Source organism: Neoarius graeffei, chromosome 3, assembly GCF_027579695.1.
Source record: "Neoarius graeffei isolate fNeoGra1 chromosome 3, fNeoGra1.pri, whole genome shotgun sequence".
Taxonomy (NCBI): Eukaryota; Metazoa; Chordata; class Actinopteri; order Siluriformes; family Ariidae; genus Neoarius; species Neoarius graeffei.
In genome coordinates, this window is record NC_083571.1 from 31,013,083 (window position 1) to 31,030,651 (window position 17,569).

Genomic DNA, 17,569 nt, shown 5'->3' on the forward strand with positions numbered 1-17,569 from the left:
TCACGTGTTGCATTCCAATCCTTCAGGACTGACCGCACCGGATGGTACCATTAATACTGAAGCTTTTGTTTGCGCAATTATGAATTCAATGAATCCTAAAAACCATAAAACAGCAAACCTACTCACACTCGGTGCTCACGCAAGCCCAAGTCGAAAAGCCAAAAGGAGGTTATTTTTGACACTCACCTCGTTTCCTTCACCGTGATTGGAGGAGCAGAGCAGCCAGAGGCCATGATAGGCGAGTTCAGGAAGGCCCTGTAGTTTGTCCACATCGCTGATAATAAAACGAGAACAAACATTGTTACAGGGAACTATTATGTCAGGAATAGAACACTCAGGGACATGAAATAATGGAACGTGTCTATCGTAGAAACGAATCACTGCATTAATATAAACCCACAGAAAATTAACCAAATCAGGAAGACATGCATCACAGTTGCTTATCGGGAATTATAGTCGATGCTGGAAACTGACCGCTTCTCAGCGAAGGACAGCTCTCCGACGACCGGCTCGAAGTTGGTGAGTTCGGTGAACAACTGCAACATTCATAAAGATTACACCATCAGTAAAGAAACATCAGGAACGGAGGAAGGACGAGGCGACAAGGCCAAATTAAGAACGGCATGCAGCAAGTCAAGCTCAGAAAAAGCTTTGAAACATTTTCAGGGTTCTCCACTTTTCAAAAATAAAAGGTGGCGGCAGGGGTTTGGGGGCGGAGCCCCGGTGGGGGGCGAAGCTGACGGACTTTGGGCTTTTTTGACAGTGAAACTGGCCAATAAATGGATAGGAAATGCCAAATCATTGTTCAAACCTCATCTCATCTCATTATCTCTAGCCGCTTTATCCTGTTCTACAGGGTCGCTGGAGCCTATCCCAGCTGACTACGGGCGAAAGGCGGGGTACACCCTGGACAAGTCGCCAGGTCATCACAGGGCTGACACATAGACACAGACAACCATTCACACTCACACCTACGGTCAATTTAGAGTCACCAGTTAACCTAACCTACATGTCTTTGGACTGGGGGGGAAACCGGAGCACCCGGAGGAAACCCACGCGGACACGGGGAGAACATGCAAACTCCACACAGAAAGGCCCTCGCCGGCCACGGGGCTCGAACCCGGACCTTCTTGCTGTGAGGCGACAGCGCTAACCACAATCGCTATCAGGCGCGTTAAAATGTAAATAACTTTTCTAGAATTTCACCAAAACTCATTGAATTTTCAGCATTGTAAGAGAACTCCCTAAAGTATTATTCAGCAAAACCCCAGAATGATAGCACAAATCTAGAATTTTTAACAGAATTTTAGTTCTTAAGATTTAACGTAATTATGGATGTCACGCGCAACATTTACACCCGTGAAAAATCACTTTGAATGCTGTTTTGAAAGTTTTGATCAAATATTCTCTATAATCAAAAAATTGCTTAAGTATTATAAACACACAGTCTTTTAATGTATCAAAAAATAATTTTGATAAAGCAAGGAAATTCGGAAGAAAATTAGATTTTCTTTTGCTTGTTGTGCGCGTCACGCTACCAAAATCTAACTAACCCCTTCACGAACAATTCCAACTTTCATGGACTTGTAGCGCGAATAAACCTTTCAAAAAAATATATAATACTTCTCACCCAGTAAGTTAGAATCCTGGTGATTTATATCCTCGTAGCTTCAGTAGATCTAGAGATTTAGTCGATTTAGTAAATCCCAAACGCTGTGAAACACGCCAGCCATCTATGATGAGAAGTGCTGCTGTAGTTGAGAAACTCTCATTTCTCCCGCTTCCAACTAACTCCGTGACCCAGACCAAAATAACAATGTCACGCTCATCACTTAAGGATGATTTATGCCAAGTTTCACGGAAAAATACAGCGAAATAAACTTGCTAGAAGCATTTTTCAAAATCCCAAACATTATGAAACATTTCTTGTAGGGTTTCAGGTTACAAATTTCGAGAATAGAGAAATTGTGGCGCAAAAGTTTGCCACTAAACTCGCGAAAATACTCCATCCTACCGAGTTTCACAACTGAACTAGGCTACGTGACAATCCGTGACCACCCAGGAGTGTTCTAGAAGGTACGCTTCTAGGCACGTGCGATCGAGAAAGACGCCACGTGAAGGTAGTAAAGGGAGTATTTCCACTGTCTTATGACGTTTTTGCTTGTTTTAGCGCGATAAACAATGCATTATGGGTAATCATTAAAATGCTGATTTCAAGGTTAAAATGGGTAAAAACAACTAATTTATATAGATATTGTAAAAACTGTGCCTAATAGTTATTTCAGTCCATAAAATCAAAACCTGAATTTTTTTTTTCCCCTATGTTACACCATTGTGCATCTATAGCATGCTACTCATCTATTTGATCTAATTGATGCTGCTAATGAAAGCAAAAATGTGTTAAAGAATTAACATGAATTTACTTTGAGCCAGACTTGTAGTGCTCGAGTCCAGGACACGTGCCCTCATTTTAAGGACTCGTGACTCGACTTGGACTTGAGCACTGATGACTCAGACTCCTAAATTGGAGACGAGGACTCGGATTTTTTCTTTATTTTTTTGTAACATGCCATAATAATTTGGCACAACATATTTATATCTACACTCATTTTTGTATTAATTTTGCACAAGAGTGCGCCTTGGCGCATGCATCAGATAGACTCTCGGGTGCTTTCTAGACAGCGTGCGTGCCAAGCAGACTCTCGTGTGTGCCATAAACGACTTGCATCTGCACAGGATTAAGACCCAATCAGCATGTCTAAATAAAAATTATGAAAAAACACTTACTTTGCGAAGTATTGAGTTGCCTTGCTGATACATTACCGAGCCTCATTTCCTTGCTTGGTTTCCTGATTTCCTGTTTCTCGTCTTTGATTCTGCCGAGTCTACGATAGCCTGTTTGTGCCTCGTTCGACCGGTTGCCTGTTTCACTGTTTTACGATTTTGCCTGCCGTTCTGGATTGTTTACCGTCTTCACTTGTATTAATAAACACCTTCTGCACTTACATCCGTTTCCCAACCATCTCTGACCGAATACTTCACACTCCCTGATAAAGAGAAGCACATTCACCTGTTCATACGTCATGTTCAGGAACAAACTAACATTAATGGCGCTAAAACAGCCGCCGTCAAATGGTGCGGTCGGATTGTTGTTTTCAGACTCGAGACTGGACTCGGACTTGAGGTTTAGTGACTCGACTACAACACGGCTTTGAGCTGAAAGGTGCATTAGGTAAGATCAGCCCTTTTTACTTTATCGAAGGGTCTGTCTCAGAAACTGGGTACTGTGGGGGAACCCCACTAAATATACTCACAGTCAATAAACTATACGGTTTTGAATGGTGACGTTGGTTTTAATTTGAAATAAAATGATGAAAGAAATAATACAGATAAAACTAAATCTTTGATGTGAATACTCTATTCAGAATTTGGCAAAAATTCTGCAAATTTGTGGAAAAATGGCGGCTTGATCTGGGACATGACAAATGGTCGACTCCATCGCATTCCCTTAAAAAGGTTGCAGTCCACTGAAAAGTCTACAGTTATCACTAACCGAATTACGATTCAAATACTTTTTACCTCCGCCAAGGAGGTTGTTTTCGGTAGCGTTGGTTTGTTTGTTTGTTTGCTTGTCTGTTAGCAACATTACAGAAAAAGTTATGAACGGGTTGCTCTGAAATTTTTTCCAGGGGTGTGACTGGGCACAAGTAACAATCCATTAAATTTTGGCGGTGATCCGGATCACCTTCTGGATCCCGGATTTTTTTTTTTTTTTTAAAAAGATTCTTGGCGGAGGTCTGCGCTCTCCGAGTGCTTTTCTAGTGTAAAATTGATTTACATATAAAATAACTACATCATGAAGAATTAAAGCCCCTCCTTCACAGATGAGTGAAAATATTGAATAAATTTCCTCTTTTTGATTGCTTGGGTTAAAAATGCCAAGTTATGATGACTGAATTGATTATTCACTTAAATATGAATAATATGGGCAGCACGGTGGTGTAGTGGTTAGCGCTGTCGCCTCACAGCAAGAAGGTCCTGGGTTCGAGCCCCGTGGCCGGCGAGGGCCTTTCTGTGTGGAGTTTGCATGTTCTCCCCGTGTCCGCGTGGGTTTCCTCCGGGTGCTCCGGTTTCCCCCACAGTCCAAAGACATGCAGGTTAGGTTAACTGGTGACTCTAAATTGACCGTAGGTGTGAATGTGAGTGTGAATGGTTGTCTGTGTCTATGTGTCAGCCCTGTGATGACCTGGCGACTTGTCCAGGGTGTACCCCGCCTTTCGCCCGTAGTCAGCTGGGATAGGCTCCAGCTTGCCTGCGACCCTGTAGAACAGGATAAAGCGGCTAGAGATAATGAGATGAGATGAATATGATACATTTTGGGTATTTGATATGGCGAAATAGGACACGGTGGAAAAATCAAGAACACACCGGAAAGATTAGAGTAATGGCGGTGGTAAAAGAACAGCGACTGTACCGGCTGAAGGTTGCGCGGGTCTCTGCTGCGGCGCGCGAACAACGGGACATCACTACCGCACGAGGCAGGGGCGGGGCAAAATGACTGGCCGTAGATCCTATCAAAAGTTCGATCTAGGGAGCGTCGTGGCTTAGGTAGATAAGGCGCCATACCATAAATCCGGGGACCCGGGTTCGATTCTGACCCGAGGTCATTTCCCGATCCCTCCCCGTCTCTCTCCTGCTCATTTCCTGTCTCTACACTGTCCTATCCAATAAAGGTGAAAAAAGCCCAAAAAAACATCTTAAAAAAAAAAAAGTGCGATCTAAATTGACCATGGTTGCAAAATACTGGCCAAAAATACGCAAACACTACGAAATATGAAAGTAAGATGAAAAAGAAACATTCTATTGCCTTATACTGCAAGACTAAAACAAAATAAAACTGTCAAAACTCACCTTTTCAGTGATAACGTCCGAACAGATCACCCGCGTAACAGAAAGACCGCAAACGGAAGCACGATCAGCTTCTAACTGTCGGAGTGGAAAATTCCATTCTACACATGCAAATTGTTAATGTGTGTCCTTCCCCGCACACAAATAACACGCTACGGTAAAAAATAGACCACAACTCATTTTATAGCTCAGAAATTCATACAAGACCAGCTACCATCGTAACATATTCTGTAAGAAACATATTCTATACCTAACTTTCAGCTTTCATTTTGAAAAACAGAATCGCAGATTTATAACAATGTTTATATGGCGTAGTGATTTTAAGTCACTACTTTTGGTGAGGTTGTGACCTTGACCCTGAGGCTTTCTGTTTAGATCAAAACACACGATCGTATTGGGTTTGGGTTTGCGGAAAATGGAGTTACAACGGTGATCAAATATTTTGCATGAAGTTTTATTACGGTTATGATTATTCTGTGAGCGCACCAATCTTTAGGTGGATAAACTTAAAATACAATAACCTCCTTGGCGGAGGTAAAAAGCATTTCAATTGTAATAAAAAAAAATTTCCACAGTGGAGGCCAGATAAAGCAAGATGCTATCTTTATTCTTATTAAACACGACAAAAGAAACATTGAGTGTTGGGTAAATGGCAAAAAAAAAAAAAGTACAATTAGAAAATTTATTTTTTGACCATAATGTTCCAAATGAGAGACCGCCCTCAGGATTTACAGCAGCCCACAGAGCAGGAGGCGTACTCAAACACAAACACTGTTTTCCAAACAGATTCTCACACCGACTTAACGCACTTTTGCTAAAGCCGTGTTCGAACCTGTTGTTTATGTACCATGACGCCAACACGAGCACGCAATTGTGGTGTCAGTGAGATTGTTAAATTGACGTCGTCGTCACCACTCACCTGCACGCAGCTATCGGTGCTCTGCGGTTTGTCCCTGAGCGAGAACCTCTCCAGCAGATGCAGCAGCGTTCGCACCAGTCTGACCACATCCTCACGCATCCCCAACAGATCCTGAGCTGAGAAATACACCTCCTCCTCCTCCTGCTCCTCTTCCTCACCCATCTCCATCTGGAAGAGGTGCACAGACAGAAGCCGTCATGATCACAGGTCATTCTGGTTACTCTAAAAAGGTTCTCACTGATGTTCATCACCATATATATATTTTTCAAATACATCATATAATTGGTTGGGACAATAAACAGCAATATCGCATCATTTTCCACCAATTTGAACCGAAAATCTATTACAAACCCTGGCAAAAAAATATGGGATCACTACTCTTGGGGGCGGCACGGTGGTGTAGTGGTTAGCGCTGTCGCCTCACAGCAAGAAGGTCCGGGTTCGAGCCCCGGGGCCGACGAGGGCCTTTCTGTGTGGAGTTTGCATGTTCTCCCCGTGTCCGCGTGGGTTTCCTCCGGGTGCTCCGGTTTCCCCCACAGTCCAAAGACATGCAGGTTAGGTTAACTGGTGACTCTAAATTGACCGTAGGTGTGAATGTGAGTGTGAATGGTTGTCTGTGTCTATGTGTCAGCCCTGTGATGACCTGGCGACTTGTCCAGGGTGTACCCCACCTTTCGCCCGTAGTCAGCTGGGATAGGCTCCAGCTTGCCTGCGACCCTGTAGAACAGGATAAAGCGGCTACAGATAATGAGATGAGATGACTACTCTTGGAGGATGTTCATTCAGCTGTTTTATTCTGGAGTTAAGAATCACAGATAGAACACAATTTTTATTTAACAGCTGAACATTCTGGCTTGGTAAAATATACCTCAAAAAATTTAATGAAATTATTGTAATTAATGACACTTTTCTCGCTCTCTCTCTTTTTTTAAGATCAAGTAGAGGAAAAAATGATGGAATCACCCTATAACTTGCATTTCTAAAACCAATACCTGCACAAGCCTAAACATGCAAACGAGTCTGCAGTTACAAGACAGCGCTTGCGGATGTTAAAGCAGAACCATGGCCTCACTTTTCGTTTATAAATGCCTTGAGACCTAAAGAATAGCACAGGAATAGCTTTAAGCATTAACAATAAATCGAATATAGTAATTTTTACAATTAAAGTGATTCATATAGGTAGCGGTCTGAGTGAATGACCTTGACGTCCATAACGTCACAACAGGAAGTCTATCGGTCTCATCGCCATTTCCGCTATACTAAAACACAGAGCTGACTGCAACTCCGAGCCTCCATTTTGAGCTAATTTATCGCAGGGATCCCAGCAGTAATTGGAAAAAATAGAGGAATGTAAGAAACTATCAGCAGGGGTCAAGGGCGCTGCAAGCCCCCTGAAGCTGTTGAGATTTTAACATTTAAAGATGCTATAGAACACATTTTTTACATAGATTTAACATAGAAAAGCAACAGAATTTAACAATAATGTGTATCTATTTGATGCCATATTTTGTAATCAATGACATAAGTGGCAAAAAAAAAAAAAAAAAATTTATAAAAATTAGATGAAAATGTAGCTTTGAAGAATATACTACTTCTAACCCGGACACTGTTCCGCTATCTCTTTTATGGACGATATCTTTTTTCCACGACATATTGAATTAAGTTCAACGCATTAGAAACAAAAGCACAAACAGAGTTAAAACACATTTTCTAGCAAATCGGCGCAGCCATATTGTTTTCTCGTTCTATCGCGTACAGTTTCGCGGTATTTACATCAATTTAACTTCCGAGTGTTCCCGAATGTCAACGAGAACAAACGAAGCTGACAAAAACAATCGCTAAACAAGCAAACCAAATCAGAATGTATTCTGCTGGTCATTTTACTTAAACATACTTTTAACGGATATACAAGAGATATTTAAAAAAAAAAGAAAAAAACCACCACCACTTTGGCTAGAAAAATAGCGGAATTCCGCTAAATAGCGGACGTCTGGGATCCCTGATATCCTCAATGTCCTCCAATTTATGGTGGAAACTGGAAAAAAAAAAAAAAGTCCACGACGCGGCTCCGTCCAGCAAAGCTAATCGGTCACCTGCTATACAAGAAAACTGGAACCTGACTGATGATGAATATTGTTTTTCAGTAGTGAAATCCACGCCTCAAAGAATTCAAGCAGTCATAAAAACCAGAGGAGGTCCAACGAAGTACTCGTTGTGATTTTTTTTTTTGATTCATGATTCTATAACTTTGTTCAAGGTATATTTTACAAAGCCAGAATGTTCAGCTGTTAAATAAAATAATTCTGGGTCATATCTGTGATGCTTTTTTTTGCCAGGGGTTGTACGAACTGTTCTACATACCAAATATCCTCTTTCCCTTGGAAATGCGTTACATTCCACACAATACTGAGACCCTTCCTGCACTGTTCTCCGAATCGAAATTATGGATTTGATCAACTGGTCACTTCACGCAATTGACACAATCTTCTAGACGAGAAGTCTGGGCTCGGGGGAACCTGCCTGTCCTGCCGGAACGTTTGCAGCCGGATACACCATGGATGCCTGGGACAAGTGGTGTGCTTGGCGATTCTTTGCGTGGAGGACACTGAAGATATTTACCTATTCGGAACCATGATCACAGGATTTTTGCTGATTGGTCTTGGCATTGCCCTGGTGTATCGAGGAAATCAGTTAATGGTGGCAGCTGTTCAAAGCCCCACAAAGCTGCCCGACATGATTGAGGCGGTGGGCAGAGCTGTCGGCACTCAGACTGTGGCTGTTCAGAACTTGCGTCGCAACATTGATAACATCATGGAGAAGTTGATGGCTTTGCAAAGAGAAATGGATCATTTTGGTGGCCAGAATAGACAATCGGGTTGAGCGAAAAAGGAAACGTCAACCCATCTTAAGTCTAAACAAATTCCAATCTTATCTTGGCTCTCCCAGCCAGCACTGCCTTCAAGGCCGTCGCTGTAGAAACGCGATTCTCCCCCTGGAGTTCACTGCAGTGAGAGACTCTCTGTGTGTGTGTGTTTTTTTTTTTTTCCTATATTTTCTTTCTGTCTGTACTATGAAAGCTGTCAAACCAGAGTCAAATTCCTCGTGTGTGTAACATACCTGGCAATAAAGTGCTTCTGATTCTGATAAATGTGTGACAGTATAAATTCTGTCCATCGCTGTATTTATACTTCACCGAGACAAAATGAAACTCATGTACACCAATTTGATCAGGTAAGGCTGAGATTCAAACAAAGGACACGTTTTTCTGTGGCTGAATCACAGATACCCTTCTACAGTATGCATGTAGGGCACTAGACAGGGCGTACAGCTGTTATACACTATCCAAAGTGCATAAAAAGGCAGCCATTTGGGATTAGACATGAAATATTATTAGCATTTTATGACTTAAAGGAGAACTGAAGGCAAATTTCTTTATGATCAAAATTCTCATTTTATTAAATATCGGAATTCATTTCTGACAGCCATTTTGTCGCTGCTATAGCAAGTTATGAGTGTTTGAAATGCGCTTTGTAATATATCAGTCCATCTGTCAAAGCGACGGCCGTAAACGAGACTCGCTGAGACCTGTGCGAGACATCATAGGACGGAAGTAAAACGTACAGTGGAAATCGAAGCGACCGACATCTGCCAACGTTGTCAAAAGACGCGCGCGTCCTCTTTCGAATGCTGACGTAATCAAGCCGGAAGTTTGTTTTGAGAGCGATCAGGAAAGTTTGAAAAAAGTAGGCACTAATCGTCATTTAAACTCGTTTTTGTGCAATACTTCGCTGAGAAAAACAGTTTTCAAAATGGCAGCACTGACACCTGGCTGACACTTCACGTTTCGAAGTCTCGCACAAGTCTCCTGAAGATCGCGCGGATAAGCGACGCCTACCGTGGACCAAACGAACTAAATTCAACACGGCTAAAAACAGAATAGGCCGATAAGTATCATATTTAATTGCGATTAGTCGCCAATAAGAGTAAAGATATAAGGTTACTAAAACCGAAAACGTAATTGAATAACACGTTAATTAAGAAATAAAGCAAGTTTAAAAATGACTTCAGTTCCCCTTTAAAAAAAAAGAAGACAGGAGAACAAACATTTTGGCAAAAGAGTGACAACATGCCACAGATTAACCTTGGCATTTCTGTGACTATTGTGTTTGAGCAATCAGGAATGTGCGCTACATTTAGCTCCGCCCAAAAATCTGGGGTAAACAAACACCGGACAGAAATGGCACACTGAGCTTCTCATTAGTAAATCAGACCAAAAACAGACCTCCTCTGAGACTTTCTTCAGAGGTTTTGGGCGTTTCCCGCTCTTGGCGTCACCCTGCGAGCTTTTCAGTGCATCCTTCTTGCGTTTCTTCCCCAAGTTCTGTGGCCAGCATTTCAGCATGACGTCCAGGCAGGTGTCGAACAGGATCTGATGGTACACTTTATTGGCAACACTTCCTGTTTGGGGGGAGGGGGGAAAAAAAGGATTGAAAGTTTAAAATCACGTGACTTTACAGTGGTGCTTGAAAGTTTGTGAACCCTTTAGAATTCGATATTTCTGCATAAATAGGACCTAAAACATCAGATTTTCACACAAGTCCTAAAAGTAGATAAAGAGAACCCAGTTAAACAAATGAAACAAAAGATATTATACTTGGTCATTTATTTATTGAGGAAAATGATCCAATATTACATATTTGTGAGTGGCAAAAGTATGTGAACCTTTGCTTTCAGTATCTGGTGTGACCCCCTTGTGCAGCAATAACTGCAACTAAACGTTTGCGGTAACTGTTGATCAGTCCTGCACACCGGCTTGGAGGAATTTTAGCCCATTCCTCCATATAGAACAGCTTCAACTCTGGGATGTTGGTGGGTTTCCTCACATGAGCTGCTCGCTTCAGGTCCTTCCACAACATTTCCATTGGATTAAGGTCAGGACTTTGACTTGGCCATTCCAAAACATTAACTTTATTCTTCTTTAACCATTCTTTGGTAGAACGACTTGTGTGCTTGGCATCGTTGTCTTGCTGCATGACCCACCTTCTCTTGAGATTCAGTTCATGGACAGATGTCCTGACATTTTCCTTTAGAATTCGTTGGTATAATTCAGAATTCATTGTTCCATCAATGATGGCAAGCCGTCCTGGCCCAGATGCAGCAAAACAGGCCCAAACCATGACACTACCACCACCATGTTTCACAGATGGGATAAGGTTCTTATGCTGGAATGCAGTGTTTTCCTTTCTCCAAACATAACGTTTCTCATGTAAACCAAAAAGTTCTATTTTGGTCTCATCCGTCCACAAAACATTTTTCCAATAGCCTTCTGGCTTGTCCACGTGATCTTTAGCAAACTGCATACGAGCAGCAATGTTCTTTTTGGAGAGCAGTGGCTTTCTCCTTGCAACCCTGCCATGCACACCATTGTTGTTCAGTGTTCTCCTGATACAGTGTTCTCCTGATACTCATGAACATTAACATTAGCCAATGTGAGAGAGGCCTTCAGTTGCTTAGAAGTTACCCTGGGGTCCTTTGTGACCTCACCGACTATTACACACCTTGCTCTTGGAGTGATCTTTGTTGGTCGACCACTCCTGGAGAGGGTAACAATGGTCTTGAATTTCCTCCATTTGTACACAATCTGTCTGACTGTGGACTGGTGGAGTCCAAACTCTTTAGAGATGGTTTTGTAACCTTTTCCAGCCTGATGAGTATCAACAACGCTTTTTCTGAGGTCCTCAGAAATCTCCTTTGTTCGTGCCATGATACACTTCCACAAACATGTGTTGTGAAGATCAGACTTTGATAGATCCCTGTTCTTTAAATAAAACAGGGTGCCCACTCACACCTGATTGTCATCCCATTGACTGAAAACACCTGACTCTAATTTCACCTTCAAATTAACTGCTAATCCTAGAGGTTCACATACTTTTGCCACTCACAGATATGTAATATTGGATCATTTTCCTCAATAAATAAATGACCAAGTATAATATTTTTGTCTCATTTGTTTAACTGGGTTCTCTTTATCTACTTTTAGGACTTGTGTGAAAATCTGACGATGTTTTAGGTCGTATTTATGCAGAAATATAGAAAATTCTAAAGGGTTCACAAACTTTCAAGCGCCACTCGAGCCCTGTTTGGACAGGATTAATGTTACACAGGTTCCTGGGGTCGTGTCCTATTTTACAGGAGCGCCTCTGGAATTTTATTTCCATCCAGCTCGGTCATGTGGGCGTTTTTCTCTCAGAAAACGACAGGCCTACCTACGGTTTTTCACTACACACAGCGCTCATCTGATTTTGAGTTTCTATCCAGATGTTGTTTGGCTGCTGTTATTTGCTGTATTTTGTCTCGTAGCCCCTCCCCCACACAGACATTAAACGCTTTCCGAATCACTAAATGAAAAACGCATGCTTTAGAGCAGGGGTTTTCAAAGTGTGGGAGAGTCAGCCCCCCCCCGGAGGGCAAATAAACAACAGCGCCCCCCCTTACAATTTTTGTTGTTGCTATACTTAATGTTCCATTCGTATTTAAAAAAAAATGGTTGTTGTACACATTATTTTCTTTTTCACATTTTAAACATCTGTGCTTTTTAAAAGCATCTTGTTTTACACATTTTAAACATCTCATAGCATCGTTAGCTAGCACCTCTTGGCAGACAACACACTGTGGCAGTGGAGCATCTTCAGATCCAGTCCATGAAAATCCAAACTTTAAATAATTGTGGTCATACTTCCTTCTTTTTTCAGTCCCCCCAGGATTCCGCGGGCCTTTTTTGTGATTGTTGCGGGCTAAAATGTCTGCTGTTGTGGGGGTTTCCAAAAAAATTGCGATGAAAGTTGCGGTGTTTTTTAGGTTTTTGTTGCGATTACATTGCAGGAGGAAGTGAAAGTTGCGAGAAATTGTTGCGATTTTCTCTTTTTGTGATTAAAATTGAGTGATATGTTGAATATTAAGTTATTACTGAAAAACTATTGATTAAAAAAACAGACACTGAGAAATGGTCCTATAAACAACTTTACCAATATAAAAGATTACCAGGACTACAAAAATGCAGAAAAATAGGCTTTACTTATCCAAATGCACCTGTTGGTTCAAAAGTTAAAGTGCAGAGAACCTCACAGCACAACATGAAGTTACCTTCAAATATAATATAAATGCCTCAGCTTTCATGTAAGAAAAAAAAAAAAACTATTAATACTAGTATCGTGTGCAGGCAGTCTCTCCTGAAGACTAAATTAAACAATAATTATAAACTAATAAAATAAATGGCTCAGGCTTCATAGAAGAAAAAAAAAACAATTTGAACAGAATCTCACAGTATGATGCTGAAGCTGCCTAAACAATGGAAAATAAAATACCATTTTGGCAAAAATGTTGGCATCCATTAATTTCTTTAAGTAAAAAAAAAAATAAAGTGCACACAGTCCTTCACTGTAAACATAGCACACTTTCAGTAACAGAATTTAAGCCTACATAAACACTGACTCGCACATCATGCAATGTTGCCAGATACTGCTGACGTTTTCCAGTCCAAAATATATTCAAAACCCGCCAAAATGCACTTGAAACCGCCAATCTGGCAACACTGCGCGCATGCTGCTTCTCTTGAACATAGACATCTGGAAGTAAGGCGGAAGGTAGTTTGTCGATGTCACCTCAAGACGACGCCAACGATTGGCCAAATTTGCGAGAAAGTTGCCGTGATTGGATATAATTGCAACACCTCCCTGAATTTGCGGGGATTGGTTGAATTTGCGCTGAAGTTGCAAATCGCAACATCCTGGAGGCTCTGTTTTTTTGCTTGGCAGTCTCCTCACTCCCTGTAGCTTTAGGTACTAAAAATCGATCCATTTTGTCTCTCACGTTGCGCCCCCCCGAAGAACTCTGGCGCCCCCCAGGGAGGGCGCGCCCCACACTTTGAAAAGCCCTGCTTTAGAGCATAAAGGCCTGGGAAATAATTTTAATGATAATAATAATAATAATATTTAAGAAAAGCAAGATCCTTCAGGCTGATTAAAGAAGACGTTTTAATATCACCTCCAGGTTTCAAGTGTTACTTGGAGGAGACGCAGGTGAAACAGGAGCTGATGAGACTCACCTGGGATTCTGAGAAGCAGCAGGTAAAGCGATGCCGCCTGCAGACCTTGGCGTCGCTGCTCCACGCTGGACAATTTGGTTTTGGCACCGAGGACGAAGCACGCCAGCACGGCCATAAGAGACCTCACCGACACGTCGTTTTCCCTGAACACGTTCCACACGCTCTGGAGCACAGAAAAGACAAAATGGAGACTCGCTGGAAGATGCAACGACGTCAAATCCATCACTGGAGAGTCTCATGTTACCTGAGTGTTCTCATCGTCGGAGGAGAACGGCAGTAACTGCTGGTACACGTTCTTAAAAACGTTCACGTCGTCTCCAATTTCCTCTTCGATGGCAGAGTCGAAGGACTTGGCCTCCGTGAACTCGCACTCCCACACCGCGTCCACCCACGCTGGAGACAGAACACACACACAAAACACGTCGATATTTATTTTGAGCATTTAAGTCGCTTGCACTACTTTGCCTTGATGTTACTTTTACTCCAACAATTATTGGATTTTACTTTTTTGTCGTCATTGCTTTTATTTACTGGACTGTTATTTCCTTATTTTACAACCCCGATTCCAAAAAAGTTGGGACAAAGTACAAATTGTAAATAAAAACGGAATGCAATGATGTGGAAGTTTCAAAATTCCATATTTTATTCAGAATAGAACATAGATGACATATTAAATGTTTAAACTGAGAAAATGCATCATTTAAAGAGAAAAATTAGGTGATTTTAAATTTCATGACAACAACACATCTCAAAAAAGTTGGGACAAGGCCATGTTTCCCACTGTGAGACATCCCCTTTTCTCTTTACAACAGTCTGTAAACGTCTGGGGACTGAGGAGACAAGTTGCTCAAGTTTAGGGATAGGAACGTTAACCCATTCTTGTCTAATGTAGGATTCTAGTTGCTCAACTGTCTTACGTCTTTTTTGTCGTATCTTCCGTTTTATGATGCGCCAAATGTTTTCTATGGGTGAAAGATCTGGACTGCAGGCTGGCCAGTTCAGTACCCGGACCCTTCTTCTACGCAGCCATGATGCTGTAATTGATGCAGTATGTGGTTTGGCATTGTCATGTTGGAAAATGCAAGGTCTTCCCTGAAAGAGACGTCGTCTGGATGGGAGCATATGTTGCTCTAGAACCTGGATATACCTTTCAGCATTGATGGTGTCTTTCCAGATGTGTAAGCTGCCCATGCCACACGCACTAATGCAACCCCATACCATCAGAGATGCAGGCTTCTGAACTGAGCGCTGATAACAACTCGGGTCGTCCTTCTCCTCTTTAGTCCGAATGACACGGCGTCCCTGATTTCCATAAAGAATTTCAAATTTTGATTCGTCTGACCACAGAACAGTTTTCCACTTTGCCACAGTCCATTTAAAATGAGCCTTGGCCCAGAGAAGACGTCTGCGCTTCTGGACCATGTTTAGATACGGCTTCTTCTTTGAACTATAGAGTTTTAGCTGGCAACGGCGGATGGCACGGTGAATTGTGTTCACAGATAATGTTCTCTGGAAATATTCCTGAGCCCATTTTGTGATTTCCAATACAGAAGCATGCCTGTATGTGATGCAGTGCCGTCTAAGGGCCCGAAGATCACGGGCACCCAGTATGGTTTTCCGGCCTTGACCCTTACGCACAGAGATTCTTCCAGATTCTCTGAATCTTTTGATGATATTATGCACTGTAGATGATGATATGTTCAAACTCCTTGCAATTTTACACTGTCGAACTCCTTTCTGATATTGCTCCACTATTTGTCGGCGCAGAATTAGGGGGATTGGTGATCCTCTTCCCATCTTTACTTCTGAGAGCCGCTGCCACTCCAAGATGCTCTTTTTATACCCAGTCATGTTAATGACCTATTGCCAATTGACCTAATGAGTTGCAATTTGGTCCTCCAGCTGTTCCTTTTTTGTACCTTTAACTTTTCCAGCCTCTTATTGCCCCTGTCCCAACTTTTTTGAGATGTGTTGCTGTCATGAAATTTCAAATGAGCCAATATTTGGCATGAAATTTCAAAATGTCTCACTTTCGACATTTGATATGTTGTCTATGTTCTATTGTGAATACAATATCAGTTTTTGAGATTTGTAAATTATTGCATTCCGTTTTTATTTACAATTTGTACTTTCTCCCAACTTTTTTGGAATCGGGGTTGTACAATTTGACTGAATTGTATTTCTGTTCGGGTTTTTTTTTTGGAAAAACTTCACACTGTAAAGCGCTTTAGGTGTTTAAAATGTGATCATTATGGTCGTAATTATAATTATCATTAAAATAATAATTATGTCCCTGGCTGCAATACAAACTAGCCAGTTAAGTGGAAAAAGAAAATTACTCTTTCATTATTGCTCTTTAAAAGGTGCGGACTGCAAAGTGATCTGAAATTTTCAAGTTGTTTTTTTTTTTTAATGTGCACGGTATTTTCCTCTGTCTCGCAAGAACAAGATCCTGCGGACGAGATGTGATCATTTTGATGTCTTGAGGGTCGCTTTTCTCCATTTTGGGACCGTTTTCCTACAGTGCTCAGCGTAAATGAGTCCACCCGCTTTGAAAAGTAACATTTTAAACAATATCTCAGTGAACACGAACAATTTCCAAAATGTTGACAAGACAAAGTTTAATATAACATCTGTTTAACTTATAACATGAAAGTAAGGTTAATAATATAACTTAGATTACACATTTCAGTTTTACTCAAATTAGGCTGGTGCAAAAATGAGTAAACCCCACAACAAAAATTCCTCCATAGGTCACGACCAGTTCTGATCGAGGGAGTCGAGGTGGAGGCTGTGGATTCCTACAAGTACCTCAGGCTGTGGCTGGACAGCAAGCTGGACTGGACTTGCAACACCAAACACTTATACAGGAAGGGACAGAGCAGGCTGTACTTCCTGAGGAGGCTGCGGTCCTTTAACATCTGCAGGAAACTCCTGTGGATGTTCCATCAGTCTGTGGTCGCCAGTGTCCTGTTTTACACCGTGGTGTGCTGGGGGGGCAGCACATCCAAGAAGGACACATCCAGGCTGGACAAACTGATCAGGCGGGCCGGCTCTGTGGTCGGCATGAAGCTGGACTCTCTGGCGACGGTGGCAGAGAAGAGGACTATGGACAAACTATTGAACATCATGGACGATGCCAGTCACCCTCTGCACACCGTCATCAGCAACCGGAGGAGCCTGTTCAGTGACAAAATGCTCCTTCCCAAGTGCAGGACGAACAGACTCAAAAACTCCTTTGTCCCTCACGCCATCAGACTGTACAACTCCTCTCTGGGGGGGGAGGAGGGGTAACAGGAGGACAGAGGACGGGAAGGAGCAGTAGCCTAGCCTAACAATAAGCAATACCGGACAATGTGCAATATAAAGTGCAATATCTCTCCTGCCACCCCCCCCCTTTTTTTTTTCTTTCCCTCCTTCCCCTCTTCCCCATATCTTCTTTTTATATTTGTATATGTAAATACTTAATTTATTTTAATTTATCTAGAAGTTTTCTCTATTTCTTTTCTCTGTTTATCTGTAATGATGCTGCTGGAATCTTAATTTCCCTGAGGGAACCCGGCCAAAGGGATCAATAAAGTTTTATCTAATCTAGTACTTTGTATGGCCTCCATGATTTTTAATGACAGCACCAAGTC

General features: G+C 41.8%; 1 protein-coding gene across 2 annotated transcripts in view; it reads right to left on the bottom strand.

The window, feature by feature from the left end:
- The window catches only part of ncapd3 (non-SMC condensin II complex, subunit D3), a 92,713-nt gene that overhangs the window by 69,060 nt on the left and 6,084 nt on the right, over positions 1 to 17,569 (bottom strand). For both annotated transcript variants that reach the window (XM_060916659.1, XM_060916658.1), the window contains exons 2-7: positions 14,176 to 14,324; positions 13,932 to 14,094; positions 10,110 to 10,285; positions 5,828 to 5,995; positions 475 to 536; positions 187 to 274 (exon numbers count right to left, since the gene is read on the bottom strand). In XM_060916659.1, the coding sequence (XP_060772642.1) occupies positions 187 to 274; positions 475 to 536; positions 5,828 to 5,995; positions 10,110 to 10,285; positions 13,932 to 14,094; positions 14,176 to 14,324 (806 nt within the window). The remainder of the gene's footprint in view (positions 1 to 186; positions 275 to 474; positions 537 to 5,827; positions 5,996 to 10,109; positions 10,286 to 13,931; positions 14,095 to 14,175; positions 14,325 to 17,569) is intronic.